General features: G+C 43.8%; 1 protein-coding gene across 1 annotated transcript; it reads right to left on the bottom strand.

Annotated features, from left to right (window-relative positions):
* Nucleotides 1-7,726: 7,726 nt before the first annotated feature.
* LOC148504710 (uncharacterized) lies at nucleotides 7,727-26,397 on the bottom strand. The gene is made up of 7 exons (XM_088448576.1): nucleotides 26,369-26,397; nucleotides 25,308-25,386; nucleotides 25,099-25,190; nucleotides 24,236-24,917; nucleotides 15,002-15,010; nucleotides 8,554-8,766; nucleotides 7,727-8,475 (listed from the first exon to the last, which is right to left on the bottom strand). Exons 2-7 carry the CDS (start codon nucleotides 25,339-25,341, stop codon nucleotides 7,802-7,804), a joined length of 1,704 nt encoding a protein of 567 aa, XP_088304702.1. The 5' UTR covers nucleotides 25,342-25,386; nucleotides 26,369-26,397; the 3' UTR covers nucleotides 7,727-7,801.
* Nucleotides 26,398-27,688: the final 1,291 nt, after the last annotated feature.

Raw genomic sequence — 27,688 nt, 5'->3', positions numbered from 1 at the left:
ATGTTGGAATCTTAAAGCAGAAAACACAGAAAGAACAGTTCCTTCTGACCAGGAAGAAACCGTAGGTGAAAGGGAAGCCAGGACTATAACCACAGTACAAGGTTTTCTTGACACAGGTATGTCTGTTTCAAAATAATCAAAGTTTCATTCACTGTACTGTTCTACATCGACATAATCACTACATACCGTTGTTATAATGTAATGTTATTAAATTTTCATTTTTTAAATTGTTTATTTTTTCTATTAATCAACATAAAAAAAAAAATATATATATATAATTTTTTTTTTTTTAAATATACTGTATGTGTGTATATATATATATATATATATATATATATATATATAAAATTGTTTTTATAATTGCAGGAGGACAAAGTACAATAGATAGTAACAGATATTGCATCTGGAGCATCATCCTCACCAAACTTGCAATCAAATGAAGAAAATGCACCTCAAAGAGAGACTATTAGTAAGGACCCAATAAATATTATACATAAAAAAAAGTAAGACGTTTTTATTTTTTAATATCTTTGCGTTTATTTACATAATTTTAAATTTGTTATATTAATACTGCAATAATAGGAGCATCGTGAATGGAAGGAACAGAAAATAAGTGAAGATCACAAATGGTTTAAACAAAGGAGAAAAGAAGATCGGGAATGGTTTGAACAAAGGAGAAGAGAAGATCGGGAATGGTTGAACAAAGGAGAAGAGAAGATCAGGAATGGTTTGAATAAAGGAGAAGATCAAGAATGGATAGAAGAACAAAGGACAGAAGATCTGATATGGATGGAACAACATTTTAACAGCCTGGCGCAGAGCATGAACCAGATTTCAAATATACAGCTAAATCACTCATGCAGTTGGGAAACGATAGGCCAGTACTTTGGTCAAATGACTACAACGTTTGATGTGCTTTTTAGTCATCTCCAACAGATGGACAGCCACTTTAACCATATGATAGTGTGACAGCATCAAGGCAACACAAACACAAGATTGATTGCCAACCAACTGTAGCTGTTGACGGACAATATCAAAAGATCCTCTGAAGTAGATCCACATCTACAAACTGAACAGGTTGCAATGCCATCAACATACAGTGGAGTCCAGCAAATACATGAAGAAAATAGAGAGCTTCGGATGAGGATGGAAATGGAACGGATGCAATTCTCAAGCCAGGAAGAACAGGACCCGGAACCAAGAACTGATGAACCATGATTTTTAAAAGTAAAATAGATTTTTGATTGTAACCCTATAAATGTATTGATTGATTTTTTGTCAGGGGTTGAGGATGTGTTTTGTTACACTCCTTTTATTTTTTGGGGGTAAAAGATGTTTTGTTGGGGGTGTTTTTTTTGGAGTTAGACTGGGCGTAAGGGGTCTGCATCCTACTTTGGTGCGCAGGACCCTGTGATGACAGCACAAGGATATCGGGCTGAGAGTAGGACTTGGGGACAAGGTGCTGGTTGTTTTTTCTTTCGGGAAGATTGAAGCTTCATGCCATGTTTGTTTTCCTCCGCCATTGTGTCCAGGAGAAGCGGGGCGGCATGAAGGGACCAGCCTGCCACTAGACGGGGAGGAACCAATGAGGCTGGCATAGAGCTGAAAAGGCGGTGGGCAGACGGTAAGCGCAAAGATTCTCTGGGGCTTCCCCCACAACATTTTGTTTTAAGATAAAGTAATACTTGAATAAAAAAGGGATAGTCATCATCCCAGCTTAAGGGATGCTCACTGTAATTACCATTACTAGAATACAAACAGTGGCCCTAATTCTACAAGTAACACAAGTGCAACTCTGCAGTCAGATGATTCTTGCATTCTTCGTATATACATCTTAGTTACAGTGTGTATGCAAACTAGTCACTAAAATAGGGAATGTGATTGCAATGTATACACAGGCCCACCTGGAAGTGATTGACACGAAGTATCATTGGTGGGTGGTGTGGGAGTGTGGTCAAGCAAGTGCAGACGTGTCAGTGTATTTGAATAAAGTTGCAGGGGCGTGTATAATTTATCCATTGCAAACCTATATGCAGCCTGAGCAATCACTGTGTGAAGGGAAGGATTTATGTTGTGCTGCGTCTCTAAGTATTGAGCCAAGTGTATTGTGATGGCATTCATTTCAAAAACATTTCAGCGTGCGTGTGCAGGATTGCTATCCGTGCTGAATCAAGCCCAGTGTCAGCTACCCAGCTACAGAATGCAAAACATAGGCATGCAGAAGGTAAGTTTCAGAGGTTAAGGGAGTGTTAGGTCTAGGCACAACCGGTGCGTTAGTGTTAAGTTGCGGGAGGGGGATTTTAGGTTGAGGCACCACCAAGAGGGACTTGGGGTTAGGCACCACAGTGGGGGAGGTTAGGTACCATAGGGGGGAGGTTAGGCACCACTAAGGGAGGGTTCCAGTTAGGGGTTGGGGGAGAAGGGGAGGGTTAGTATACTTACCATGCCCAGTCAGGATCTTCAGAGTTTGTGATTGCAACGTCAGTATTTAGTGAGATACTTACCAGCCGTCAGAATTTCATACACAAAGCTATAGAAAATAGTTGGCTAAATATTTATTATACGAAAGAAGAACTGTTTCAATAATTTAGGACTGTGTGTTATTGTTTTAAATAACATATTGGAGTATAGTTAGATTTTAATCTTATTTTTTTTCATAGCTAATAGAGGAATTTGAACTAGTGAAAATGGATTTAAAAAATACAAGTCAATAAATAAAAAACATTTATACAAATACAATAACAAAATTATACAAAGAAAAACATATAATGTATTGTTTAATTTGTCTTAAGCAAAGTATTTCTTTTTTATTTGCATCAATAAGAAATAATGTATATTTCATATTTTTTAGCTTGTAAATGTTAAACTAAAATGTTATGTTGATTTGCTAAATTTATGTTGATTTGCTTTGTGAATAAAACATGGCTTGCATTATTTTTTTAACTTTAAATAAAAAATAATAAACATAAGACTTTATTGTATTTTTATCAAGATATGTAATATCGACTTGCCATATAAAATTAAACATGCGTGTGTTTGTGTATACAAACACAAATGCAGGTCCGTTTATAGGGGCAGGCGACCCGTGCAATTGCATAGGGCGCTCCGCTCCTACCCCTGCTGTCAGGAATGCTGGCCTCTGAAGCTACTGGAGGCTAAAGAAGCATTTACTGCAGAGAACAGCAGCATTCCCAGTAGTGCACTAGGAGAGTGAAATCATTGTTACCCACGCGGTGCAGAGCCTACCCTGCACACCCGATGGATAAAGTTAGATCAAGACAGAGGCACAAGGCGGCAGCAGCAGCAGCAGCGCTCGGAGGCTGGAGAAGACAAAGTGGTCAGGTAAGTTATACTAAGTAGGCTGGGGGCGCGGCATACGGGGCACTACTATATGTGAAAAAAACAACAGGGGACAATGCATAAGTGGCACTGCAAAAGGGTCAAAGCTACAGGAGGCACTGCAAAAGGGTCAAAGCTACAGGAGGCACTGCATAAGGACCAAAAATATAGGAGGTACTGCATAAGGGCCACAAATACAGGAGGCACTGCATAAGGACCACAAATACGGGAGGCGCTGCATAAGGGGCATAAATACAGGAGGCACTGCATAAGGGCCACAAATACACGGGGGCACTATTGCCTGAGAGCCAGTGGGGGAGGCCGCCTGTGAGCTGTAGGGTTGGAATGGTAAGGGAGGGGACTGGAGTGACACATGGAGGAGCTGAAGTGTGTATTAAGTGAACCTTGCTCTTTCAATGTATTTTATGTGGTTCTGGATTTCAAAACACTTAATTTACCTGATGTTACATTTTTTTGGGCTGAGTGACGGCTTCCACAAGATATTTAAGGGAGGCACTGGGACACGCTATCGATGGTTAATGCAGTGCACCCTTATATGTGTGTGTGTATATATATATATATATATACACAGAGAGAGAGAGAGATATGTGTGTGTATTAAAAATGCCCACAGCAGAAAAGCAGGCCTACTACATATTTGCTTCTAAAGCTAGAGGCAGGACTAAAGACAGACGTCTATATTCAAAGGTCTGTCTAGATCTAGATGCCAGAACCCCGACGGACGGCTCCCAGAATGCAGGTAAGCAAAACTATAGTAGCTGTTAGCTATGGGGGGAGGGTTAGTTTTAGGCCCCCCATGAGGTTTAAGATTAGGCTAGGGGAAGGGGGGGATTATGTTTAGACATCCCCCTTGTAGGATTAGGATACGTATCCCGTATATACAGTATGTAATTACAGGAAGCGTGTTTCAAAACTTTGTTTAAAAAAAAAACAGACAAAAAAGGGTATAGTTAGGTATGAAAATGGGATTTTGTTAGCATTCTCTATTTGGTTTCTCGGTATATTATCTATCTAACTTGCCCTCTAATAAGGGACAGGTATGGCCGTTGTAAACGGGATGGCCGGCTATTTTTAGATGGTGTATGAAGACAGAACTCGCGCATTAGCCTGGGGTTAGCCATCTACATTGCCATCTGTTACATGGCGGATCTGGACAATTACGGGACTTAGCGAGACTCCTCTGACTGATGTGACTTCTTGGTTGGCTTTTGTCGGTATTGTGACAGTGAAGGGAGATTGTTTACTTGTCAGTATTGTGATCGGTATTGTCATAGTTATGGATGTTTATATGGGAAATGGGCTTCAGACTGCACACCTTGAACATATATATATATATATATATATATATATATATATTATATATATAATTGGACATACTACCTGTGGAGACAATTGATATATGCACAAAAAAAAGAAGTACAGGTGCTCAACTCCAAATTAACTGATTGTATATAAATAAATACATTTTTGCAATGAATAGATGTTTTTGGCATAATCATGGCCAAGGTTATGGGCCTACCCACCACTGCCGGGTAGGTCCCTAACATACTAGGATTCAAATCCAGAGCGCAGGACACCCCCAAACTGGCCCAGCCAAGCCACCCCAGGGCACCGCCATAGTAAGAAAAGTGCAGTGTAAAAGAGATGTTAAGAGCAGCCTAGGCTGCATATAAAGAATGAAAATAAAAAGTGAAGTACATATATAATAAACAGTGAAGGGTTAAAATGTGTTAGAAAGGAAAAATGTGTTATAACACATTTTAACCCTTCACTGTTTGTTTACAACACACTATGGGCCTGATTCAGCAAAGGACACAGATGCGAATTTGTACGCAGTGTCATTGCACATTGATTGACAGGAAGTGACCATTCGGCCATTACAGGCACATTAATAATTAAGCCCCTGCGATGGAAGATGCAGCCTGAGCTCTTACTGCGTGCAGGAAGTTTAGCAATTCTGCGGGAGGGTCAGGTCAACCACTATTGTGTGCATGGGTCCGATGTAGAGAAACTTCTAAACGGAAATCCCAGTGAAAAAATTGAATATATAAAAATCATGATACAAAGATCAGTAAATGATGAGATAATAAGTGAACAAGAATCCAAATATGTAATTAAGTAAAATCCAGTTCTCCCAGTAATTTATATCTTACCAAAGATACATAAGGATCAACAAAACCCACCGGGACGCCCCATTGCGGGAACTGACTTAGTTTCCCCTAACCTATCACACTTCTTCGATTCATTTTTACAACCAGAAGTTATCAAACTGAAATCCTATGTAAAGGATACAATGGATGTAATTAGAAAAATATAGGGAATTAACCTTATGGAAGAAGGTTTTTGGTTACAGCAGATGTAAGTGCATTGTACACCATTATTGACCATGAGGCAGGAGTTAAGGGTGTAGAATATGCATTGAGAAAGAATCCTCTATTTAATGATAAAAAGATAAATTTTATTAAAGAAGCCATTTTATACATTTTACAAAATGGCTATTTCTGGTTTGATGGACAGTTCTATTTACAACTTAGGGGGACTGCTATGGGCACCCTTTTGCACAATCTTATGCCAATTTATTTATGGGATGGTGGGAGGAGTCAACTATATGGGAAAATAATGATTTTATTGGTTAGATATATCGATGATATATTTTTTATCTGGAACGGGACAGAGGACAACCTTCTTTTAGTTTGTGACATTTTAAAAAACTCTCTTAATATTAATTTAGTTTTTAACAAGAATAAATATGAGATGAATTTTTTAGACTTAATTTATAAAGGAGATAAATTAAACACCAAAAATTATAGTTAACAAACTGACAGTAACACCTACATATACACCACCAGTAATCATCACCCGAGGTGGTTAAAAAATGTCCCAAAGGGCCAGGTTCAGAGAATTAGAAGAAATTGTACCAACGAAAATGTATTCCAAACAAGCAGAACTCAAAAATAAGTTCATTGTTCATTGAAGACAATATTGAAGAGATGAAAAAAATCCCCCAGAGAAATTTGCTGGAATGCAGAAAACCACAATCGCAGAATAATCATCCAAGACTCCCTTTCGTGTCCACTTTCAACAATCAGTATCATTCAGTAGAACAGATTTTTAAAAAACATTGGCATATTTGAACCTTTTAAAAGATATTACCCCTGTACCTGCTTTCACATAAAGAAAAGCGCAAAATATGAAAAATAAAATTGTGAAAAGTGCAATCCCAGAAAAAAGGTGCAATAGAATAAAAACCACTGGATTCCATCGATGTTGAAAGTGCATCCCATGTAGGACCCATCAACATCAAAAATGTAAGGAGACATATTCATCAACAACCACATGACAGGTTTTTAAAATACGGGATTTCATTACCTGTGAAAGCACTAATTGTATATACATTATAGAATGCACTTGTAATCTCCAATATATTTGAAAAACAAAAAAGGAAATTAAAAGATAGATGGGGGAACATGAGGAGTATTAAAAGAGGGTCCGAAAATCACACACTAAACATTTTAAATTAAAATATGAATGTTCTACGTCAGGCATCAAACATATTATAGGTATTAAAAAAGTTGAGGGAAACTGGAGAATAAAAAAAATCAGATATCTGTCTAGCCAAAACGGAAATGAAAACTATATACGAGCTGAGGACCCTGGAACCTTTAGGGTGAAACAGCGATTTTGAGCTTAAATGGTTTTTATAAATTCATGAATTATCTTATCGGCTTCTTACGTTTTTTTTTTTAAATATTTTTTACTCATATTTATAAGTATTTATGTAATCGTATGTAATGCTAGATGATTGTTCTCTATAGTAGATATGGAATTCACTATGACAAATGTATTCTCCTTTTATATATCATTTAAATGTTTATTTTTAAATTGGTGATGTTATTCAGTGTTTTTAAACAGTTAAACCATGGTAATGTCATTTTAAAGTGGTAGGTTTTTATTATCTATCCCATTTCTTATAGAAAAGTGTTGTCTCCTAAGTACATTACCCATCCTGTCTAAATAGATGGAAGGTCTTCCCCCCCATACTGACCATGTGACTTGATGGGCATGAAGCCCCACACATGCATGATACATTCCAGGCGTGTGGACATCACGTGAGCGGAACGATCCACGTGTTCACAAAATGCTCGATGCCGATGACGCACTTTAGATGATGTATTTCCAGTGCTCCACCACGTGGTGGAAGCGTTTCAAATGTTGGAACGCACTAGGTGGTAAGGATTCGATCGAGAATTACGACCACTATTAGATTCTCCTCCATTTATAGGACTGGAGAACGGGAGCTTTAACACTTATTCCTTTCATACCAAATTGATTAATACTTGATTAGAATAAGTGGTTTCTCACCTGTGTGACTTCTCTGATGTGTAACAAGACTTAATTTCTGTGTAAAACATTTCCCACACTCAGAACATGAAAATGGTTTCTCACCTGTGACTTCTCTGATGTGCAATAAGCTCTGATTTGCTTGTAAAACATTTCCCACACTCAGTACATGGAAATGGTTTCTCACCTGTGTGACTTCTCACATGTGTGACAAGAGATGATTTATGTGTAAAACATTTCCCACACTCAGAACATGGAAATGGTTTTTCACTTGTGTGACTTCTCACATGTGTGACAAGAGATGATTTCTCTGTAAAACATTTCCCACACTCAGAACATGGAAATGGTTTTTCACCTGTGTGACTTCTATGATGTGTAATTAGATATGATTTCTTTGTAAACCATTTCCCACACTCAGAACATGGAAATGGTTTCTCACCTGTGTGACTTCTCTGATGTGAAATAAGATTTGATTTCCTTGTAAAACATTTCCCACACTCAGAACATGGAAATGGTTTCTCACCTGTGTGACTTCTCTGATGTATAACAAGATGTGATTTCTTTGTACAACATTTCCCACACTCAGAACATAGAAATGGTTTCTCACCTGTGTGAATTCTCTGATGTATAACAAGATTTGATTTCTTTGTAAAACATTTCCCACACTCAGAACATAGAAATGGTTTCTCACCTGTGTGAATTCTCTGATGTATAACAAGATTTGATTTCTTTGTAAAACATTTCCCACACTCAGAACATGGAAATAGTTTCTCACCTGTGTGACTTATCTGATGTCTAACAAGAGTTGATTTGGGCGTAAAACATTTTCCACAATCAGAAGTGACTGTATCACTGCTATGATCTGTACTATGTGCAACAATATGTGAGTAACCAGAAGTACATTCTTCAAAAATAGAGGGATCAGATGGTATATCTGCACTAAGAAGTGATGGATGTATATTTAGGGTTATGTAATTTTCTTCTGGAGATCCTTGTGTGTGGTTATCTTCTAATTTAAAATCTGGAGACAAAACGAGATGTTCCTCCGAGGTCTTCCTTGTATTCTCTCCACCTGGTAGAAATAAAATAGTTATCAAAGTATCCCACAGAAAAGGCATCATTAATATTATTCTCACCCCTATTCCCAGAGGTTTGTGCTTAGTACAATATCATGCAGAACACTCTGGGCTTCTACCATTCACACTCATACACATAATATAGGAGAAGAAACAAACCTTACTAAATGGAGCAGACCCCTAGGACTCTAGGCTCTTTTTACTATCCCAGGAGCCAGCCAGCCCTAGATAATGCCCAAGGGAGAACTTTCACCCGGTTCCCAAGTTCTAGGCAAAGGGTGATAGATCTATCCCTCACTTTTGACACAAAAGAAAAGGCAGAAAAAATTCCTTAGTGCTAATAAAAAACGTACAAAATACTAATAGATTAAGGATGTAATATATCCTATATATAAATTTAATAGAAAATTGTATATTAGTCTATAGGGGAAAAAACAGCGGCTAGGTAAAATGAGGAGTAGTAATAGTCCCACAAAAAGTAAAAAAAAAGATGAAAACTGTACTAATAAAGATAAACGAACCCTGCGAGGCTGGCACTCTGTGTGGTTTCAATCATATATCTTGCTGTGGTGCCCTCCTAGAGTGTCTGCCCACTCAATATACAGATTCGGAGGTATAGGCGGCACTTATCCAGACTTGTAATAAGTATAGAATGCGTCCTTTATTTCCAACTATCTGAGGGAGTACCTCCATCTTAAGATGGAGGTACTCCTTCCAAAACGTTGGAAATAATGGACGTATTCTATACTTATTACAAGTCTGGAGGAGTGCCGCCTATACCTCCGAATCTGTATGTATGTATGTATGTATATATATATATATATATATATATAAAACTTTATCTGTCTAGTTATATAGCTCTACCTATTGTAATAAGATTGGGGCAGGAGGTCCCACTCCTGGGGTAGATGCAACCTGCAAACACACAGCATTTAGGAAACAGTACGAGTCCAGGATTTTCCTACAAGCTAGCCTCAGCTAGTTTTTATTGTGCAGTATAAAATGGAAAATATACAAATCCTAGCACGAAACAGATTCCCCCTCTCAAAGTGGTAGGGCCTATTTCCCTCACCACAAGCATAGGCACAGTATTTAAAAGTAGTACAAGAGCCAAACCTGACACAGCTTATCTCACAGCTGCAGGCACTAATCCTGAGGGTTTAAAATACATAGGTCAGAAACCTTGGAGAAATATATTTGCCATTTAGCACTTTACCAGTGCTTCTGTCACAGTATATCTATTTTACTAGTTGTCCTGAGTGCTGCTATATATAGATGCTATATATTTATGCCTCTTCTGACTGGGAGAGGTAATTGAAGGTCACCGGGCGCAGTACCGGAGGCAAGCATGGGTGTGCCAGCATTACAAAGTACCATACATATGGTAGGGCAGTGAGAAATCAGGAAGCACCCATGTTGTTTGCAAATGAATAATATAAATTTAATAAGAATATACAAAGATAGAAAATATATATAAAAAAAAAATTATTCAAGACTATAAGAACTTCTAGCTTTTATAAGCCTCATGAAATACAATAAAAAGCATAGATGCTGGTATCATTGCATTATCTACATAGATAAAATTGTGAATAGGTATAGTATATAGACAATCTGTTTTTCGTCTAGAATTGGTCCTGTGACCAGATGGCCGCAGCCTCTACTCCCGATCACAGATTACTGGACCTTGGGGTATCAGGGATCCCTGCTTACCATCAGTGACCGCTTGTCACTGACTCCAACCACTGCGCAGTGGGAGGGTATATAGCTGCCACCTCCGAGCATCCCACCATTGTCGTTTGGAACCGCTTTTCCTTATGTACACTCAGACTCCTACCTCCGGCACCTGGAACCGCTTCTGCTGCGTATGCGTTAGCTAGCTGTGGCCATACACCCCGATTGGTGTCGGCTGATTTCTCCTGATCCCTCGCTAAGAACCAGGCTCTGCAGGGTAGCTGGCAAAGGGTTTGAGCTTTGGAGACGTTTGGATCAATAAAGAACAGCTGGAGAATGGAATAGCGCTTTTTGCAATTCTGTTGGTCGCAAGATTCAGATGTAGTTGTACGGCAAAGATGTTTATTGCTCACAGACTTGAAAAAGATCTTCCCTTTAGCTTTACGGGGGTATAGCATACATAGATGATACAGCAGTCTTGATATTACAAAGATATACAAGGTTTCACATTTTTACCAGGTATGCAGCCTTCTTTTATGCCACTCAAATACACATTACCACAGGGGGTAAGTCCGCCCTGTGGTTTCCAACCAATCACCTTAAGTGCATGTCCTGTGCATGTGCTGGCCACATGCACATTTAACATTGTCCCCTATGGACAAGGAGGAGTGATCACTCCCCTGTGCCCGAGCCTACCTGGTGTTTTAGTCGCCACCCAGGAGTCGGCTCATCTAGGGCCGGGGGAGGTTTACCCCCAAAACCGTCTTCCAGGAATCTGCTAAGGGACCAAGCCTGCCACCCCTGCCTGAATCTGAGCTCCAGAGGTGGACCATCAGGGTCCCTAGGCATGGTTTCCTGGCCACAGAGGGGAAGCTCTTTTGGAGCTCGCTGAGAATAATTAGCTGGCTGCATTAGCTTCCTATGCACCCTCCTCATACCACTTCCAGGCATTAGGCTGCATAGGTGGCACATTTATTGCTCTGGAAGGGGCTGGAGGATCCAGCAGCCCACTGAGAAGTCTGGAATCCCTGGCCAACCAGGGAAATCAAAGGTAAGTGCAATTTTCCTTAAATAATACATTTACAATCATACATTAAGTATATACCGTTAAAATAAATGTTTATATTGTACACATATGCACTCTGTGCCTGTGCCCCCCCATCAGGCTCTAATCACTGAAGCCCTGCAGCTTGGGTTCTGTGAGCCCAGCTCAGTGCTGCACATGCAGTTTAAAGACATTTTTATTTAAACCCATTTGTTTTTGTATACTCTGGGCTAAGCGCTGGGCTTTCCTAGCCCGGCACTCTTGCAGACTGAGCTCAGGGCTGGGGCTCTCTCAGCACCAGGGGTTACCAGAAGCTTGCTTGCCTGGTCCCCCAGCGCTTCCACCCCCACTGCTTAGTCGCAGCCTCTGGAGCTCCTGGGGCTGGTGGCACTGGTGACTCCTGGGACAGCGCACCGGTCCCCAGTAGCTGGCACACAGCCCCCTCTCTGCCAGCTTCTCCTCCGTATTGGGGTACCGATCCCCAGCGTGCAGCTGCCGCAGTCCTCCCCTCGGTGCAGCACATCAAGGGTTAACTGGCATCCACGCTGAGCCGTGGATCTGGGGCGCCGGGAGGCCGCCAACCCCCAGCGTCAGCGCACAGTGCCCCGTGGTACCGTGCACCAGGGGTTAACCAGCGCCATGGAGGGAGCCGGCTAGCCTGGTCCCCCCTGCATGCAGTGCTTAGCCCTGCAGTCTGGGACACTTGTCCTGGCTGCAGCAGCTTACTGCTGCCCTGGAGCCCAGGGAGCTGTGCTTACGGCTCCAGGCAGTCAGCACACAGCACTGCAGCCTTGCTGTGTAGCTGTGCCACCGGGAGCTAAGCTCCCATCCCCAGCATGGAGCACTCAATGGCTCCTTACAACCTCCCCCCCGACACCATGCAACGAGGGGTTAATACTGCCGCGGTCGTCAGAGGAGGTCCGGGCTGCGGAAGACTATATAAATACATTTTAATACACACCCAGCACTTAGCACCGTTAAAACATTTAAATACAGAGCGCCTAGCACCTATTGTTACATTTAAAAATGGCGCCGCAGCACAGGGGTTAACCCTTTCAGAGCCGCGGCCATGATTCACGTGTGGTCAGCCTCCGGCCACAGGTCCCATGAAGAGCTGAAGGAATTTCTTATTTATATGAACAGTAATTCTCTAAATCTGGAGATCACAACCACCTACAGCACAGATACGGTGGTATTCCTGGATCTTGAAATTTACATAAAAGAAAAAACAGTATCCAAACAAGACCCCATATCAAGAAAGTGAATGGAAACAATATGTTGGCGTACAACAGTAATCATCAGACAATGGGTAAATATTCCAGAAGGACAATTCCAATGCTTAAGACAAAACTGTACAGGTGACCAAATCTTCATTGAACATTGCAGAGAAATGAAGAAAACTAATTATCCAAAAGGGCTACAAAGAAACAGAATTACAAGAATAAATAGACAATATCTCAAAAATAGAAGAAAATAACTAAATAATTACAACTCAAAAAACCAACAACAAACAGAAACACAATCCATTTGCTTGTGCGGCTCACATAAATTCTCAACGCACGGACCACATTCAGGGAAGCCTCACCTGGTGAGAGACTAGAGCCCTGAAATGCTGGAACTACTATTTCTTCATTAATAGGAAATTTAGACACTACTTTCGGAAGGTAACCCTCCCTAGTACGTAGTACTGCTCTATCTTGATGAAATATCAAGAACGGCTCACGGAAGGAAAGCGCAGCTAAATCCGACACTCTACGTGCAGATGCCATAGCAAGAAGAAATACCGTCTTTGCTGTTAGCCACTTGATGTCTATTGAATTTAAAGGCTCGAACGGAGGAGCCTGTAAACCCTTCAGAACTAGAGTCAAGTCCCACGGAACAACCGGGGAAACGGAGGGAGGCTGAAACCTCAACACCCCCTGAAAAAAGGTCTTTATATCTGGTCTCAGAGCAATTTTATGTTGGAACCAGACTGAAAGAGCAGACACCTGTACCCTCAAAGAGACCAGGCGGAGCCCTTTTTCCAGACCGCTTTGAAGAAAATCAAGCACTCTGGATATCAGAAATTTCTGTGGGTCATACCCTTTCAGTTCACACCACTGAAAGAAAGTATGCCAAATTTTATAATATATACGGGCTGAAGATGGTTTCCGTGCCTTCAGCATCGTCCGTATAACAGACTCGGAAAACCCCTTCTTCCTCAAGAGCCATGTCGTCAACGATAGCCGATGAAGATCCGGGTACCAGCAGGGACCCTGCAGCAACAAATACGGTCTCAATGGCAGAGGCCATGGAGTGTCAATGGAGAGAGACCGTAGATCTGTGAACAAGTGCTGTCTCGGCCACGCCGGAGCTATTAATATCACGGTGCTACCCTCTTGTTTGATCTGTCTGACCACTCTGGGAAGAAGAGCAAACGGGGGGAACAGATATACCAGCTTGTAACGCCACTTTACTGTCAGTGCGTCTACAAACTCAGCTCTCGGATCTCTTGTCCAGGATCCGTACCTGGGAACCTTGTTGTTCCTTCTTGATGCCATCAGATCTATTTCTGGTAGACCCCACCTGTCCACAAGATTCCAAAAAACCTGTTGATGTAGGGCCAACTCTCCTGCATTTATCTCCTGCCGACTGAGAAAGTCGGCCTCCCAATTCAGAATCCCCGGAATGAACACAGCAGATATCGTGGGAAGATGAGTCTCTGCCCAGACCAAGATTTTTGATACCTCTGCTAAGACAGCCCAACTCCTTGTGCCCCCTTGATGATGTAGGTAGGCAACCGCGGTGCGATTGTCCGACTGTATCTGCACCGGCCTGCCCTTTAAGATTTCCTGAGCCTGCACTAAAGCTTTGAATATAGCTCTTAGTTCCAGGATGTTTATCGGTAGCCGGCTTTCCGCCACTGACCACTTTCCTTGGAAAGTGTGTGACCCCATCATCGCCCCCCAACCTTGAAGACTGGCGTTGGTTTTGACCAATGTCCAATCCGACACCCAAAAGGGGTGACCCTGCCTGAGATGCTTTGTGTGCAACCACCAGGACAGGGACAACCGCAGCTCTGGAGAGAGACGCAGCAACTGAGACCTGATCGTGCGATGATCCTTGTCCCAGCGAGACAGAATTAATTGCTGCAGAGGTCTGGAGTGGAATTGAGCGTATTCCACCATCCTGAAGGTTGCCACCGTCGACCCCAGGACTTGCATGGCCACTAGAACGGATATCTGCCTGTTGCGAAGCAACCTGCGTATTCATGATTGTAAGGCAAGAATCTTCTCCAGCAGATATATTTTCTGCACCACGGAGTCCAATCTTGCTCCCAAATGACACATCTGTTTTACCGGACAGGGTAACTACTTTTGCCAGTTTATGATCCAGCCGTGACTGTACAGACATGATACTGTCAGCCTCAAATGATCCTGTAACTGCTGCGGGGACTGCCCTAGCAACAGGAGGTCGTCCATGTAAGGCAAAATCCTGACGCCTTGGCGTCTGAGGCATGCCATCATCACCGCCATCACCTTGGTGAATACCTGAGGGGCTGTGGACAGGCCAAAAGGTAGGGCCTGGAACTGAAAATGTTCCCCTCCTACTGCAAAACGAAGACATTTTTGATGAGCCTCTGTGATTGTTATGTGGAGGTAGGCATCCTGTATATCAAAGGATACCATATAGTTCCCCTGCTCCATTGCAAACATAATCGATCGCAATGTTGCCATCCTGAACCCGGGGGCTCGAACAAATTTGTTGAGCTCTCTCAGATTCAGAATAGGCCAGTACGACCCGTTCGGTTTTTGAACCAAGAACAGATTGGAGTAAAACCCCTCTCGGAACTGATTCTCTGGCACCGGAATCACTACCTCCGATGCTAGTAAGACAAGAATTGCTTTCTGAAGGGCCAAAGCTCTTTCTGAACCCTCCTGTGGGTTTACACAAAAAAACCTTTGAGGAGGAGTCCTCCAAAACGTCAGGGCGTACCCTCGGGAGACAATTCCTCGAACCCAGGCATCCTCCATTGTGAGGTGCCAGGGCGCCGAGAACCGAAGCAGTCGGCCACCCACTCTGGGATCCCCCAGGGGGAGGCCCGTCCCATCAGGCCACTGGTTTATCCTGGACCCTAGATCCTGGACGTTTGTTCTGCCAGGGCTTCCTGGGTCCTGCCTTTTTTGGTGGAAATCTCACTGAGGGCTGACCCTTGGCCTTGCCCTGCGGCCAAAACCCCCGAAAGGAAGCCCCTCTCAGTTTAGACGAGGTTGCTGATGGCAAACCTGCCGTCTTTGAGGCTGCCATGGAGGATACAATTTTGTCCAATTCTGGACCAAAAAGAGAACACCCCCTGTGAATGGAAGGGCCTTTTTGGACCCGGCATCTGCCTTCCAATCCTTTAACCAGAGAATCCTACGTGCCACCACGGACTCCGCTGAAACCCTGGTGGAAAGGATCCCTGCATCCAAGGCAGCATCCGCCAAATAAGAGGCCCCTTCTCTAATAAAGGAGATCATATCCAGTTGCTTCTTAGAGGCATCTGGTAAAGACTCCGTTAAAGTTTTGGCCCACTCCTGCTACCCAGGCAGTGGCCATAGCTGGGCGGGTGGCCGTTCCTGTCAGTGAGAAAATTGATTTGAGACAAGTCTCCAGTCTCCTATCCGTGGCTTCCTTCAGCAAAGCCGCTGGGATTAACAGTGTGGTACGTTTAATCAGCTGCGCCACATGTGCATCAACTGATGGTGGATTCTACCACCTGGCACAGTCCTCTGCTGGAAAAGGATATAGAAGCACCATTCTTTTAGAAGAATGGCTTTTCTTATCCGGACAGACCCACGCTTCCTCCATAAGTTCTGACAAATGTTCAGACTTTGGGAATTCTGCGTTAACCACCTTCTGGCACTTAAACAGGGGGCCTTCCCAAGCGGAGGATCCCCTTCTTCGATATTTAACACTGATTTTACAGCCCTTATTAGAAAGGGGACTTCGGCTACTGGGAAATGATCATCACCCTCCTCGGAGCTAGACTCCTGTGAAGAGTCCTGTGCCTGTTTCTCCTCGGAGGAGGCACTGGAGTACTCACCCATGCGAGAAGGCAAATGGCACCTAGATTTAGGCTGCTTTGGTTTGACAGCCTGAGGCTGAAAAACCCTCGAGGATGCCATAACCTTACCAGCACCAGGGTCCATCCAAGGCGGCCACTTCATGGGCATAGGATGCATCTGCTGAGGCAAACCCCACACTGGTGGTACCGGAGCAGCCAGCCGCTCCGCCACCTGAGCCATAACCTAAGAAAATGATGCCCAAGGTGGCTCAGGGCCTGTAACAGGCAAACTTAATTGGTGAGGTGGCTGTCTAAAGCAGTTCCCACAAAGCCCATTTTGTAGAAAGTCCCGTGGGGACAATCCTGCCTTGCAGGCTACACAGGATATCAGCAACGGGGCTCCCACCACCTGACCCTCAGACTCCTTACACATAACACTATGCCACTGGTTGTGAGTGTATAAGTGCTGCATTCTACTCTCAACCCACACACCCATAGCAAGGGAAGGGGAGAGAGTGACAGTATACAGGAATTACAGTATCCATATAGACAACAATCACATGTCATGCATAAACACTTCTATGAGTCATACGCATATAAGCTCTCACTACCAACAATCAGCCTAAGCTTAGGTAGGGATAGAGCCCTGTAAAACCTGAACTAGCAGTAGGCAAGGTATACAGGGAGACTGCCCAGCGTCCTGAAGCAGCAGCGATCAGAGAGCAACTGACAGACACGCTGGCTGCCTTATATGGAGGCTGGGAGGAGCAACCCACAATCACTGTGCCAGAGTACTGAACTAGCATGTGGATTGGGGGAGGGGCCGCCGGGGAAGCGTACCTCCCCTATGCTGCTTGGACCTGCCCGGTAAACTGACCTGGCCGCTGCCACAAGCACCGGCTGGTCAGGAACATCATATCCCGGCGGTCTAGTGTAGGAAACAAGCCGTATGCCTCCCGACTGCAGAGCGCCTCCGGCCAGTCTCACCAACGGAGGCCGGACCGCCACGTGGTCCCGGCGTCAGCGGCCGCCGCAACCACCTGCTAACCCGCCATCTCCTTGATCCGGATGTGGTCCAGGGCATGAGAGCCCCTGCCGAAGCCCAGCCATGGACCTGCCAAGGCTAGCGGTGCGGTGCCGGAGGAGGTAGTTGCAGCGCGTGGCCGGTGCGTCTCCGATCAGGCGCGAGGCTGCTTCCAGGACAGCTCAGACCACCCGCTGAGATAGAGAGTAGAACTCTTTTCTTTTTTACTCGTCTGCAGGACTGCTCCTGCAGTCCCACTGTCTATGTGGTGTACACACCAAACAGGAAGAACTGGCTACCTGAGGCAGGGGGTGGGGTATATGAGGAGGAACCCCAGTGCATCCTGGGAGCAGAGAGCTCGTTTGTGTTAACTGTTTGGTGACCAGGATTCATACCCCAACGTAATGGCTGTGGACCCCAAGGACCCGAAGAAGAAATAATAAAAATAAAGCTTGGGCTGCTTATAACAGCCCCACTGTATAACGGTGATCCAGCTTCTGCCGGACACCAAAGAAACTGAGTTGCCTTTGGGATTTGGGCGGGGCATAGGGGGAAGGACTGGAGCATCCTGTTATAGAAAAAAACTTTGCTGTTGGTGTCTGGTCCTCCAAGTACCACCTACACCCCATTGTCATCCTGTGGAGCTGTATGGATGAAATAACTTAATGATTGTAAATTAAAAAATATTTTTAAGCGAAACACATGTCGCTACACATGGGGTGATCCCAGCAGTGAGCGGTGGGACCTCCAACCGGCCCATACACATGGGGTGATCCCAGCAGTGAGTGGTGGCACCTCCAACCTGCCCCATGGGGCACATGGGTTGCAGCATATATAGCACAACCCGATCAGGTACTTTGAGCCTGATCGCAGACTCCCAAGGGTCAGGAATATGCGCATGTGCCAGACCCATAATGCAAATGTGCAGTACATGTCTGTTGGACGGAGTTTGGCAGCAGACTGTCAATGATTAACAGTCTGGGGCAGCAACGGCCTCTGTTTTCCCGATATTAAGGAGTGTCACCACGGTGTGGGAAGGATTGGAGAGGCCAGGTCTCTTTTGAGCATCTGCGTGGTTTGCCTGACCCCATGGTCAGCAAGGCCGGCCAATGTGATCGCAGATGATCCGATGCTGCGTCCTTGGACTCTGCTTGGAAAAGTAATGCATGCAGGACAAATGGACGCCTCCTGCTTCATTACCATAATAAAGCTTCACAACTGCTATCATGTTAGCAGCTGCAATAGCAACTACTTCCGCAGCTGAATCAGGCCCTTTGCCTTTCCCTCCATGCTCCTGGATATCGGTGCTCACAGCTACACTCGCCCTGCACCAGAAGTGACTTCTTTCCTATGACCCGCTCTCTCCTCCTCCCGTTCACTGCTTGCACATGGTAGGACAGCAGAAGCGGGACATAGGTATTGGAACTACACCTTTCAACTCCTACTTCAGGACAGCACCTCTCCTATCATCACAGGGCTGCGATTACATAATACACATAGGGCCATATTCAAAATGGGGCGAAAAGTCTGTAATTTTTGCCTATTTCCATTATGCCCGTATTCAATTTCACTGACTTATCGCCGGTGCGAAAAGTCAATGTAAAAAAACGGGGATAATTTATCGTTCGCCTTTAGCAGGCGACAAAAGTGTACAAACGGGGTCTAAGGGTGCAGGTTTAAAAAAAATAGCCTGCACCCCTGGGAATAGTCCCTAAAAATAATCTGTGTTAAGTTTAAAAAAAAATAGGGACACCCCAAAAAATTTATTAAAATTTTGGGTTTTAAAAAAAAGAAATAGGAATCACATTTCTAAATTAGCGGAATGGAGTCCAGAGGGGTTCCCTTATATGCGGCAGGTGTTTTCATTGCGGGAGAAGCGGCAGGTGCATTTTTGCTGAATTTTTAAAAATCATTTACGGGACTTAAAAATAGGCATGCACCCATTTTCAAGTACCCCAAATGTGATGGGCATAGTTATTTTTGTTTTTTAAAACTTCCAAATGCTCTTCTGCATCACCTTCTTCAAAGCCGCATTTATGTACCTGCTGCGGCTATTTAAAAACCCGACTTTTTTCTGCAGGTACCCATAGTGATCCGCCATGTCTGGACATCTTTAGGGGGGTCCTAGGATTAATTCCCGGAAATTCACGTTTTTTATTTCGCGGATCCCAGTTTCGCCGGTTCCCAATTTCGCCTACTTTGGAATTGAATATGGGGAATAGAAGGAACGCGCGCGATACTTTTCCGCCAGGAAAGCAGGTGAAGGAGGCGAAAAGTCCAGCAGGTGAAAAGTCTGGACTTTTCGCCTCAAATAGAATACGGGCCATTGTCAATTATCAGCTACAAACGTTACAATTTATGGGCTGCAGAAACTTCATGTGTTTAAATTATTTTTTTTTGCCAAGCCTTGAGCAGATCCAGCTGCTCAATTGTATTTTATACTAAATCTGGGAGTAAATTAGATCTTTCATTTGTGTCTATCTGTCACTTTGACATGCTGCTCTAATCTTAATATATTCTGGTATTTTCCATATATTAAAACAAAAAAAGAGAAACCAGATGCACCATACAACCATTAATAATTATGCATAATATACGAGGTTTTTGGCAGAAATTAGGCCAAATATATGAGCTTACCCACCATCGTCAAAATAAACCTCTTCGGGTAAGTCCCTAACACTATAGGGGTTCATGTCTGGGGCATGGGGCACCCCCAAACCGCCCCCAGCGTGGTTTCGGGTGCATCTGGTTTCTCTTTTTTCTTTGTTGTAATAAGTCTCAACTAGGTAGCACATCCCATTAGAGCTAGGGTGTGCAGGCCAGGCCCTCTTTCCCCAAAATTTTCCATATATTCTAAGCATCTAAAAATTCTCTACCAGCCTCTTCTATCATCATTTATTATTCTATAACCATAGACTTTTAAAGGTATTTACCCGTTTTCATATATATGCGTTAAATATTTTCGCCATTTCTCAGGCTACGGCAAGTATTGATATCCCTTACAAAATATACTACATTTAATACTTATTTTAAATCGGACATTTTTTCATCTTAATACATGGAGATATTACCTATAATTTTTATTTAATTATTTTTTTCTGCAATCATTAAAACAGTGTGCCCCCAAAAAGGATCCTTTCTTCTGTCCTTACGGGAAATATCCCAATGACATGGTTTTTTTTTGTTTACCCTGTTTGTATGGTCCTGTGGGCACTTTGTGCTGTCTTATAAATAATATACAATAATTAAGAACAAAATAGCAGAAAAAAGATCTTTCTGGATTCAGGAAACCTAAATCCTCATCCAGAATAAGAGGACCCTCCAGCATGTGCACTAATCCTTACGCGTTTCATTGTATAATACAACATCCTCAGGGCTATAGAGAATCAAGCTTTACTCTTCCAAGATAATTAATAAGCACCTTCTTACTCCATCTGCAGTTGTCTTGCGATGTCCCAAAAAGACAAAGCCTCACATACATTACTATATGTGTGTGTGTCTCTATATATTTGTGCAATATTGTCCACATAAAATCACCAATACATCCAAAGGGGAATGTGTAATTACCACGTGGTCCCGTCCCAAAAATAAACAGGTCACATGATCATCTCACAAAAATGGTTAAAATATCCACTCCAGTGCACCCAATATCACTGGAAAAACAAGATAAATCCAAACGTACTATGATTAAAATATAGGAGCTCGATTCAATTCAACGTGAATTGAATAGCGCCGGAAATTAGTTCCCGAAGCTATTCAATTCAGCGCGCTGCAAAGCCCGGATAATGATTTCTTCTCTCACCCCTCCTGGGATGCGAGCAGAAATCCGACAAAAGTCTACGCGCTACTGCTGTTTTCTGCCGAGAAAACAGCATCGTGCCGGGAAGTTTAGTCGGAGAATGCCCGTTCTCGCTACTAAACACCCTGTTTAAGGCACAAGGGACGGGAGAACGGGCATTCCCCGACTTCACGGCGCAGAATTGAATAGCGCCGGGAGCTCCCTCCCGGCACTATTTACTTTGCGATCAATTGAATCGAGCCCTATGAATCACTTATCTGAAAAATCTTTCTAAAAGATTGAAGATAATAGACACTGACAAAAGCCTCCATCAGTCTTCACAACGCGTTTCGTCCTGACCACCAGTGTGGTCTGTATGACTTCCTCAGGGTTATATACAATAACAACAAGCCTAAGTTCTTCTACACTGTGACCATCATCTAAAATTAGATACCAGTGTAAATACTTTGTTTTAAAACGTATATCCGGAGTCCTAAGACCTCCATATCTAGAACATGGCACCTCTATTAAGGTGGAGTCATAGGAAGTCCGCTTGCGGCCATTTTGACCTTATTGCTGATGTTTTACACTAGTCTCTAATATTAGATGATGGTCACTTTATATAAGCGGGGGACACAATTCTGGCGGCCCTCTAACACAGTGGAGGGTTGGTGCACATTTTGTGAAAACATCACAAAATGTGCACTAACTCTGCTACACAAGAATGCAATATAAAGTCACGCCTCTTAAACTGGCCACACATCTAAAGATTATCTGTCCAACCAGCCAACTAGTTGATTGGTTAGAATGAAAATCTGGTAAAGTATGAAAGCAAATAACAATTAGTAATTTGCTCACAAACGCCAGAAAATGGACAAAAACTGTTGTTTGAACAAAATGTTTAGATCAAACATAACTGACAGCCATTTTCATCTGTTTTCTGGCATTTAGGAGCAAATTGCTGATCATCAGTTACTCCCATACATTACCAGATTTTCATTCCAACCAATCAACTAGTTGGCTGGATGGACAGATAATCTTTAGATGTGTAGTAAGTTTTATTGAGCTTTAGTATTGCAGTGTTAGTATACACATATAAAGAATGAACTAGTAAGGTATCATTATTCAAGAGGTTAATCTCACATGTGGTAGAACACAGGTATGGGGGCAGAGGGGTGGGACCGGGTACTAATTACCCAGACCCAGGCTTGCTGGAGGGGCCCGGCGCCATCCCCATCACTCCCTCTTACCTCACACCAGCCCAGCACAAGCTGAGCAACAGTAGCCTCTTGTCTGTGTGTGGGGGCCCCCACTGGGATTCAGCACAGCCCTTTACGGCCCTGAACACAGTTAGGATCATGTATATGTATGTAGGATGTATGAGACACACCAGAGAGTGTGGGGAGGAGACTGGTCAGATCTCTGGGCTGGTAACACACAGTGACATGATGTGAGGGGAGAGCAGGAGTATAATAGGGGCTGATGGCTCCTGATGTATGAGATACACCAGAGAGTGTGGGGAGGAGACTGGTCAGATCTCTGGGCTGGTAACACACAGTGACATGATGTGAGGGGGAGAGCAGGAGTATAATAGGGGCTGATGGCTCCTGATGTATGAGATACACCAGAGAGTGTGGGGAGGAGACTGGTCAGATCTCTGGGCTGGTAACACACAGTGACATGATGTGAGGGGGAGAGCAGGAGTATAATAGGGGATGATGGCTCCTGATGTATGAGATACACCAGAGAGTGTGGGGAGGAGACTGGTCAGATCTCTGGGCTGGTAACACACAGTGACATGATGTGAGGGGGAGAGCAGGAGTATAATAGGGACTGATGGTTCCTGATGTATGAGATATACCAAAGAGTGTAAGGAGGAGACTGGTCAGATCTCTGGGCTGGTAACACACAGTGACATGATGTGACGGGGAGAGCAGGAGTATAAGAGGGGCTGATGGCTCCTGATGTATGAGATATACCAGAGAGTGTGGGGGGGAGACTGGTCAGGTCTCTGGGCTGGTAACACACAGTGACATGATGTGAGGGGGAGAGCAGGAGTATAATAGGGGCTGATGGCTCCTGATGTATGAGATACACCAGAGAGTGTGTGAGGAGACTGGTCAGATCTCTGGGCTGGTAACAACAGTGACATGATGTGAGGAGAGCAGGAGTATAATAGGGGCTGATGGCTCCTGATGGATGAGATACACCAGAGAGTGTGGGGAAGAGACTGGTCAGATCTCTGGGCTGGTAACACAAAGTTACATGATGTGAAGGGGTGGGCAGGAGTATAATAAGGGCTGATGGCTCCTGATGTATGATATACAACAGAGAGTGTGGGGAGGAGACTGGTCAGATCTCTGGGCTGGTAACACACAGTGACATGATGTGAGGGGGAGAGCAGGAGTATAATAGGGGCTGATGGCTCCTGATGTATGAGATACACCAGAGAGTGTGGGGAGGAGACTGGTCAGATATCTCGGCTGGTAACACACAGTGACATGATGTGAGGAGGAGAGCAGAAGTATAATAGGGGCTGATGGCTCCTGATGTATGATATACAACAGAGAGTGTGAGGAGGAGACTGGTCAGATCTCTGGGCTGGTAACACACAGTGACATGATGTGAGGGGGAGAGCAGGAGTATAATAGGGACTGATGGCTCCTGATGTATGAGATATACCAAAGAGTGTAAGGAGGAGACTGGTCAGATCTCTGGGCTGGTAACACACAGTGACATGATGTGATGGGGAGAGCAGGAGTATAATAGGGGCTGATGGCTCCTGACTCCTCACTGTCCAGATACTTTTCCCTCTTTAGTTAGTGCTGGAAGAGGATGGTGTAGAAGAGATTGCTGTAGTGGCTGAGCAAAGCCAATATGTGACTTTCTTCTGCAAAAATATAAATGCTGATTACTTGTGTTGATATCTGTAGGGATTTCCTCCTCCTTGCACTGCTGATCACCTCTTGCATACATCTCTTCTCCCTCTGTATGTTCTGCTTTATTATCATCAGTCACATACATTTCTTCTTCCCCCTCTGTAGCTTCTGTCTTCATATCAGACACATTTATCTCTTCTTCTCCCTCTGTAGCTTCTGTCTTAAAATCAGTCACATACGTCTCTTCTTCTCCCTCTATATCTTCTACTTTTATATCAGTCACATACGTCTCTTCTTCTCCCTCCATATTTTCTGCCTTCACATCAGTCACATACGTCTCTTCTTCTCCCTCTATATCTTCTGCCTTCATATCAGTCACATACGTGTCTTCTTCTCCCTCTATATCTTCTGCCTTCATATCAGTCACACACGTCTCTTCTTCTCCCTCTGTATCTTCTGCCTTCATATCAGTCACATACGCCTCTTCTTCTCCCTCTATATCTTCTGCCTTCATATCAGTCACATACGTCTCTTCTTCTCCCTCTATATCTTCTGCCTTCATATAAGTCACATACATATTTTCTTCTTCCTCTATAGCTTTAATATAAGTCACATGCGTTTCTTCTTCTCCGTCCATATCGTCTACCTTCATTTCTGTCATATAGGTCTTTTCTTCTTTCTCTATATCTTCTGCCTTAATATCAGTCAGATCTTCATTCTAAATTTCACAGAAAACAATAAAATAACACCTTAATAATGTCTGAGTACATTATTTGAGAATAAATAGTATAATATCAGCATGTTAAAAAATCGATTAGATGAAGAATAATTAATAAATACAGGTCAATTAATGAAAAGTCACTTTGGTTTTTGTGGTCATTGGGAAGAGCCTATATTACCTGATGCTCCTGTGGGGTCCTGTGATTCTCCTCTGTACAATCCTGTGAATATAGAGGACATCTCTCTGGGGTATTTCTGAAACTGGGTCCATCTGTAGGAGACACACAGTGACTGAGTACATTGTATATATGTGATTATCAGGTGATGTGTGTATATAGGGGCCCCCAACCTGCTCTCCCCTGTACAATAAATTACATTCTCCACTTACCCAGTGATGTGAGGGGCCGGTGATTCTCCATCATCACGTCCTTGTACAGACCCCTGTGTTCCTCTATATACTCCCCCTCCTGCATGGAGACATAGACAGTGACATCCTGACACATTACAGGAACCTGACACACACAATGATACAGTCATCACCCAGACACATCCCCTGGTGTTACTGTATAATGTCCCAATCCCAGCACTCACCTCTCCAGTCATCACCCAGACACATCCCCTGGTGTTACTGTATAATGTCCCATTCCCAGCAGTCACCTCTCCAGTCATCACCCAGACACATCCCCTGGTGTTACTGTATAATGTCCCATTCCTAGCAGTCACCTCTTCAGTCATCACCCAGACACATCCCCTGGTGTTACTGTATAATGTCCCATTCCCAGCAGTCACCTCTCCAATCATCACCGAGACACATCCCCTGGTGTTACTGTATAATGTCCCATTCCCAGCAGTCACCTCTCCAGTCATCACCCAGACACATCCCCTGGTGTTACTGTATAATGTCCCATTCCCAGCAGTCACCTCTCCAGTCATCACCCAGACACATGCCCTGGTGTTACTGTATAATGTCCCATTCCCAGCAGTCACCTCTCCAGTCATCACCCAGACACATCCCCTTGTGTTACTGTATAATGTCCCATTCCCAGCAGTCACCTCTCCAGTCATCACCCAGACACATCCCCTGGTGTTACTGTATAATGTCCCATTCCCAGCAGTCACCTCTCCAGTCATCACCCAGACACATCCCCTGGTGTTACTGTACAATGTCCCATTCCCAGCAGTCACCTCTCCAGTCATCACCCAGACACATCCCCTGGTGTTACTGTATAATGTCCCAGTCCCAGCAGTCACCTCCCCAGTCATCACCCAGACACATCCCCTGGTGTTACTGTATAATGTCCCATTCCCAGCAGTCACCTCCCCAGTCATCACCCAGACACATCCCCTGGTGTTACTGTATAATGTCCCATTCCCAGCAGTCACCTCTCCAGTCATCACCCAGACACATCCCCTGGTGTTACTGTATAATGTCCCATTCCCAGCAGTCACCTCTCCAGTCAGCAGCTGAATGATCTTCTTGGTGAGTTCCAGGATCTTCTGGTCATTGTGTCTCTCATGTATCAGTGAGTGAGGTGGAGGCACCGTGATGGGGCTCTGGGTCCTGCTCAGTCTTCCTGACAAAGGGAGACGGCTGCTGGGTGTCTCACAGTCACCGGGTGTCTTCTTCACTACTGTGTAATCCTCCTATATATTGGAAAAACATCAATGGAAAGGTCGCTTAAACTCCATCTAAATTAGGCTGTTTATTCAGGTGTTCATTTTACATAATATTAAAGAAAACTCTATTTTACAAATACTTGTCTTGAAACAATCTTCTATATATAGAAAAATGTAGAGTATCTAATATCTCCTGCAGCTCTGACATCTGTATGTCAGTGACAACAACATATTGTGAACGCTGTACTAAACACCAACTCTAGTGAGGACTGTGGGACTGATAATACAATCCGAGACTGGCTCCCTGCTGCTCGGTTATTACTATAGATATAAGTGATGTCACTGTGACATATGCAGACCCTCTCACCTCCCCAGTCATGTCCCTGTATTATTACTATAGATATAAGTGATGTCACTGTGACACTCCCAGACCCTCTCACCTCCCAAGTCATCTCCCTGTATTATTACTATAGATATAAGTGATGTCACTGTGACACCCCCAGACCCTCTCACCTCCCCAGTCAGCAGGTAGATGATCTCCAGGGTGAGATGTAAGATCCTCTCAGTCCTGTGACTCCCGTCCTTGTCCATCTTCAATGAATCAGTGAGAATACAGAACGTGTGATGTGTAATAAAGACTTTGGTTCCTCACAGCAGGATTATCTAGGAATAAATATAATAAATATCACAGAGAACACATAACACAGTCAGACATGTAACACTGAGTGACCAGTAAGTCTCCCCTTTCCCCCAGCCATAGAGCCCTGGTCAGTGTCTGTCAGAGGGTCCTGTGACCCAGCCCCATAAGGCTCCTCAGAGGCCATCACACAATGCTGTACTGTATAAGGTTACACCAATGCTCCTCTCCTGGCCGGGGGTCTTATTCCTCCCAGACACAGATTTGGTGCAATTTGCTCCACGTGAATCTTTTACAAACACATGAATTAGGGATTTGGGGATTTTTTACTTTTGTTTTACATTTATTCCAGATACTGAGAGAGTCTGTGACTATACTGAGGTCATACAGATAACAGGGGTGTGAGGGGAGAGTACACAGGAGAGCAGGAGGGGTGCAGATATGGGGAGAGGGGAAGTAACGTAGGAATACAGAGCACACAACAGGGGGTGTAACAGCTGTACAGAGGTGTCAGT

This window comes from Taudactylus pleione, unplaced genomic scaffold (assembly GCF_031769625.1).
Source record: "Taudactylus pleione unplaced genomic scaffold, aTauple2 ptg000459l, whole genome shotgun sequence".
NCBI classification, from domain to species: domain Eukaryota; kingdom Metazoa; phylum Chordata; class Amphibia; order Anura; family Myobatrachidae; genus Taudactylus; species Taudactylus pleione.
Note: the sequence above shows the minus strand (reverse complement) of the source record. Positions and strands in the feature narration are given on the sequence as shown.

Coding starts and splice junctions, on each gene's coding strand:
- LOC148504710 (XM_088448576.1), bottom strand. CDS start 25,341: ATGATGGAGAATCACCGGCCCCTCACATCACTGG. Junction 24,918..25,098: donor GGACCCCACAGGAGCATCAG/GTAATATAGGCT, acceptor TGTGAAATTTAG/AATGAAGATCTGACTGATAT. Junction 8,476..8,553: donor ACATAGTACAGATCATAGCA/GTGATACAGTCA, acceptor TAAGTCACACAG/GTGAGAAACTATTTCCATGT.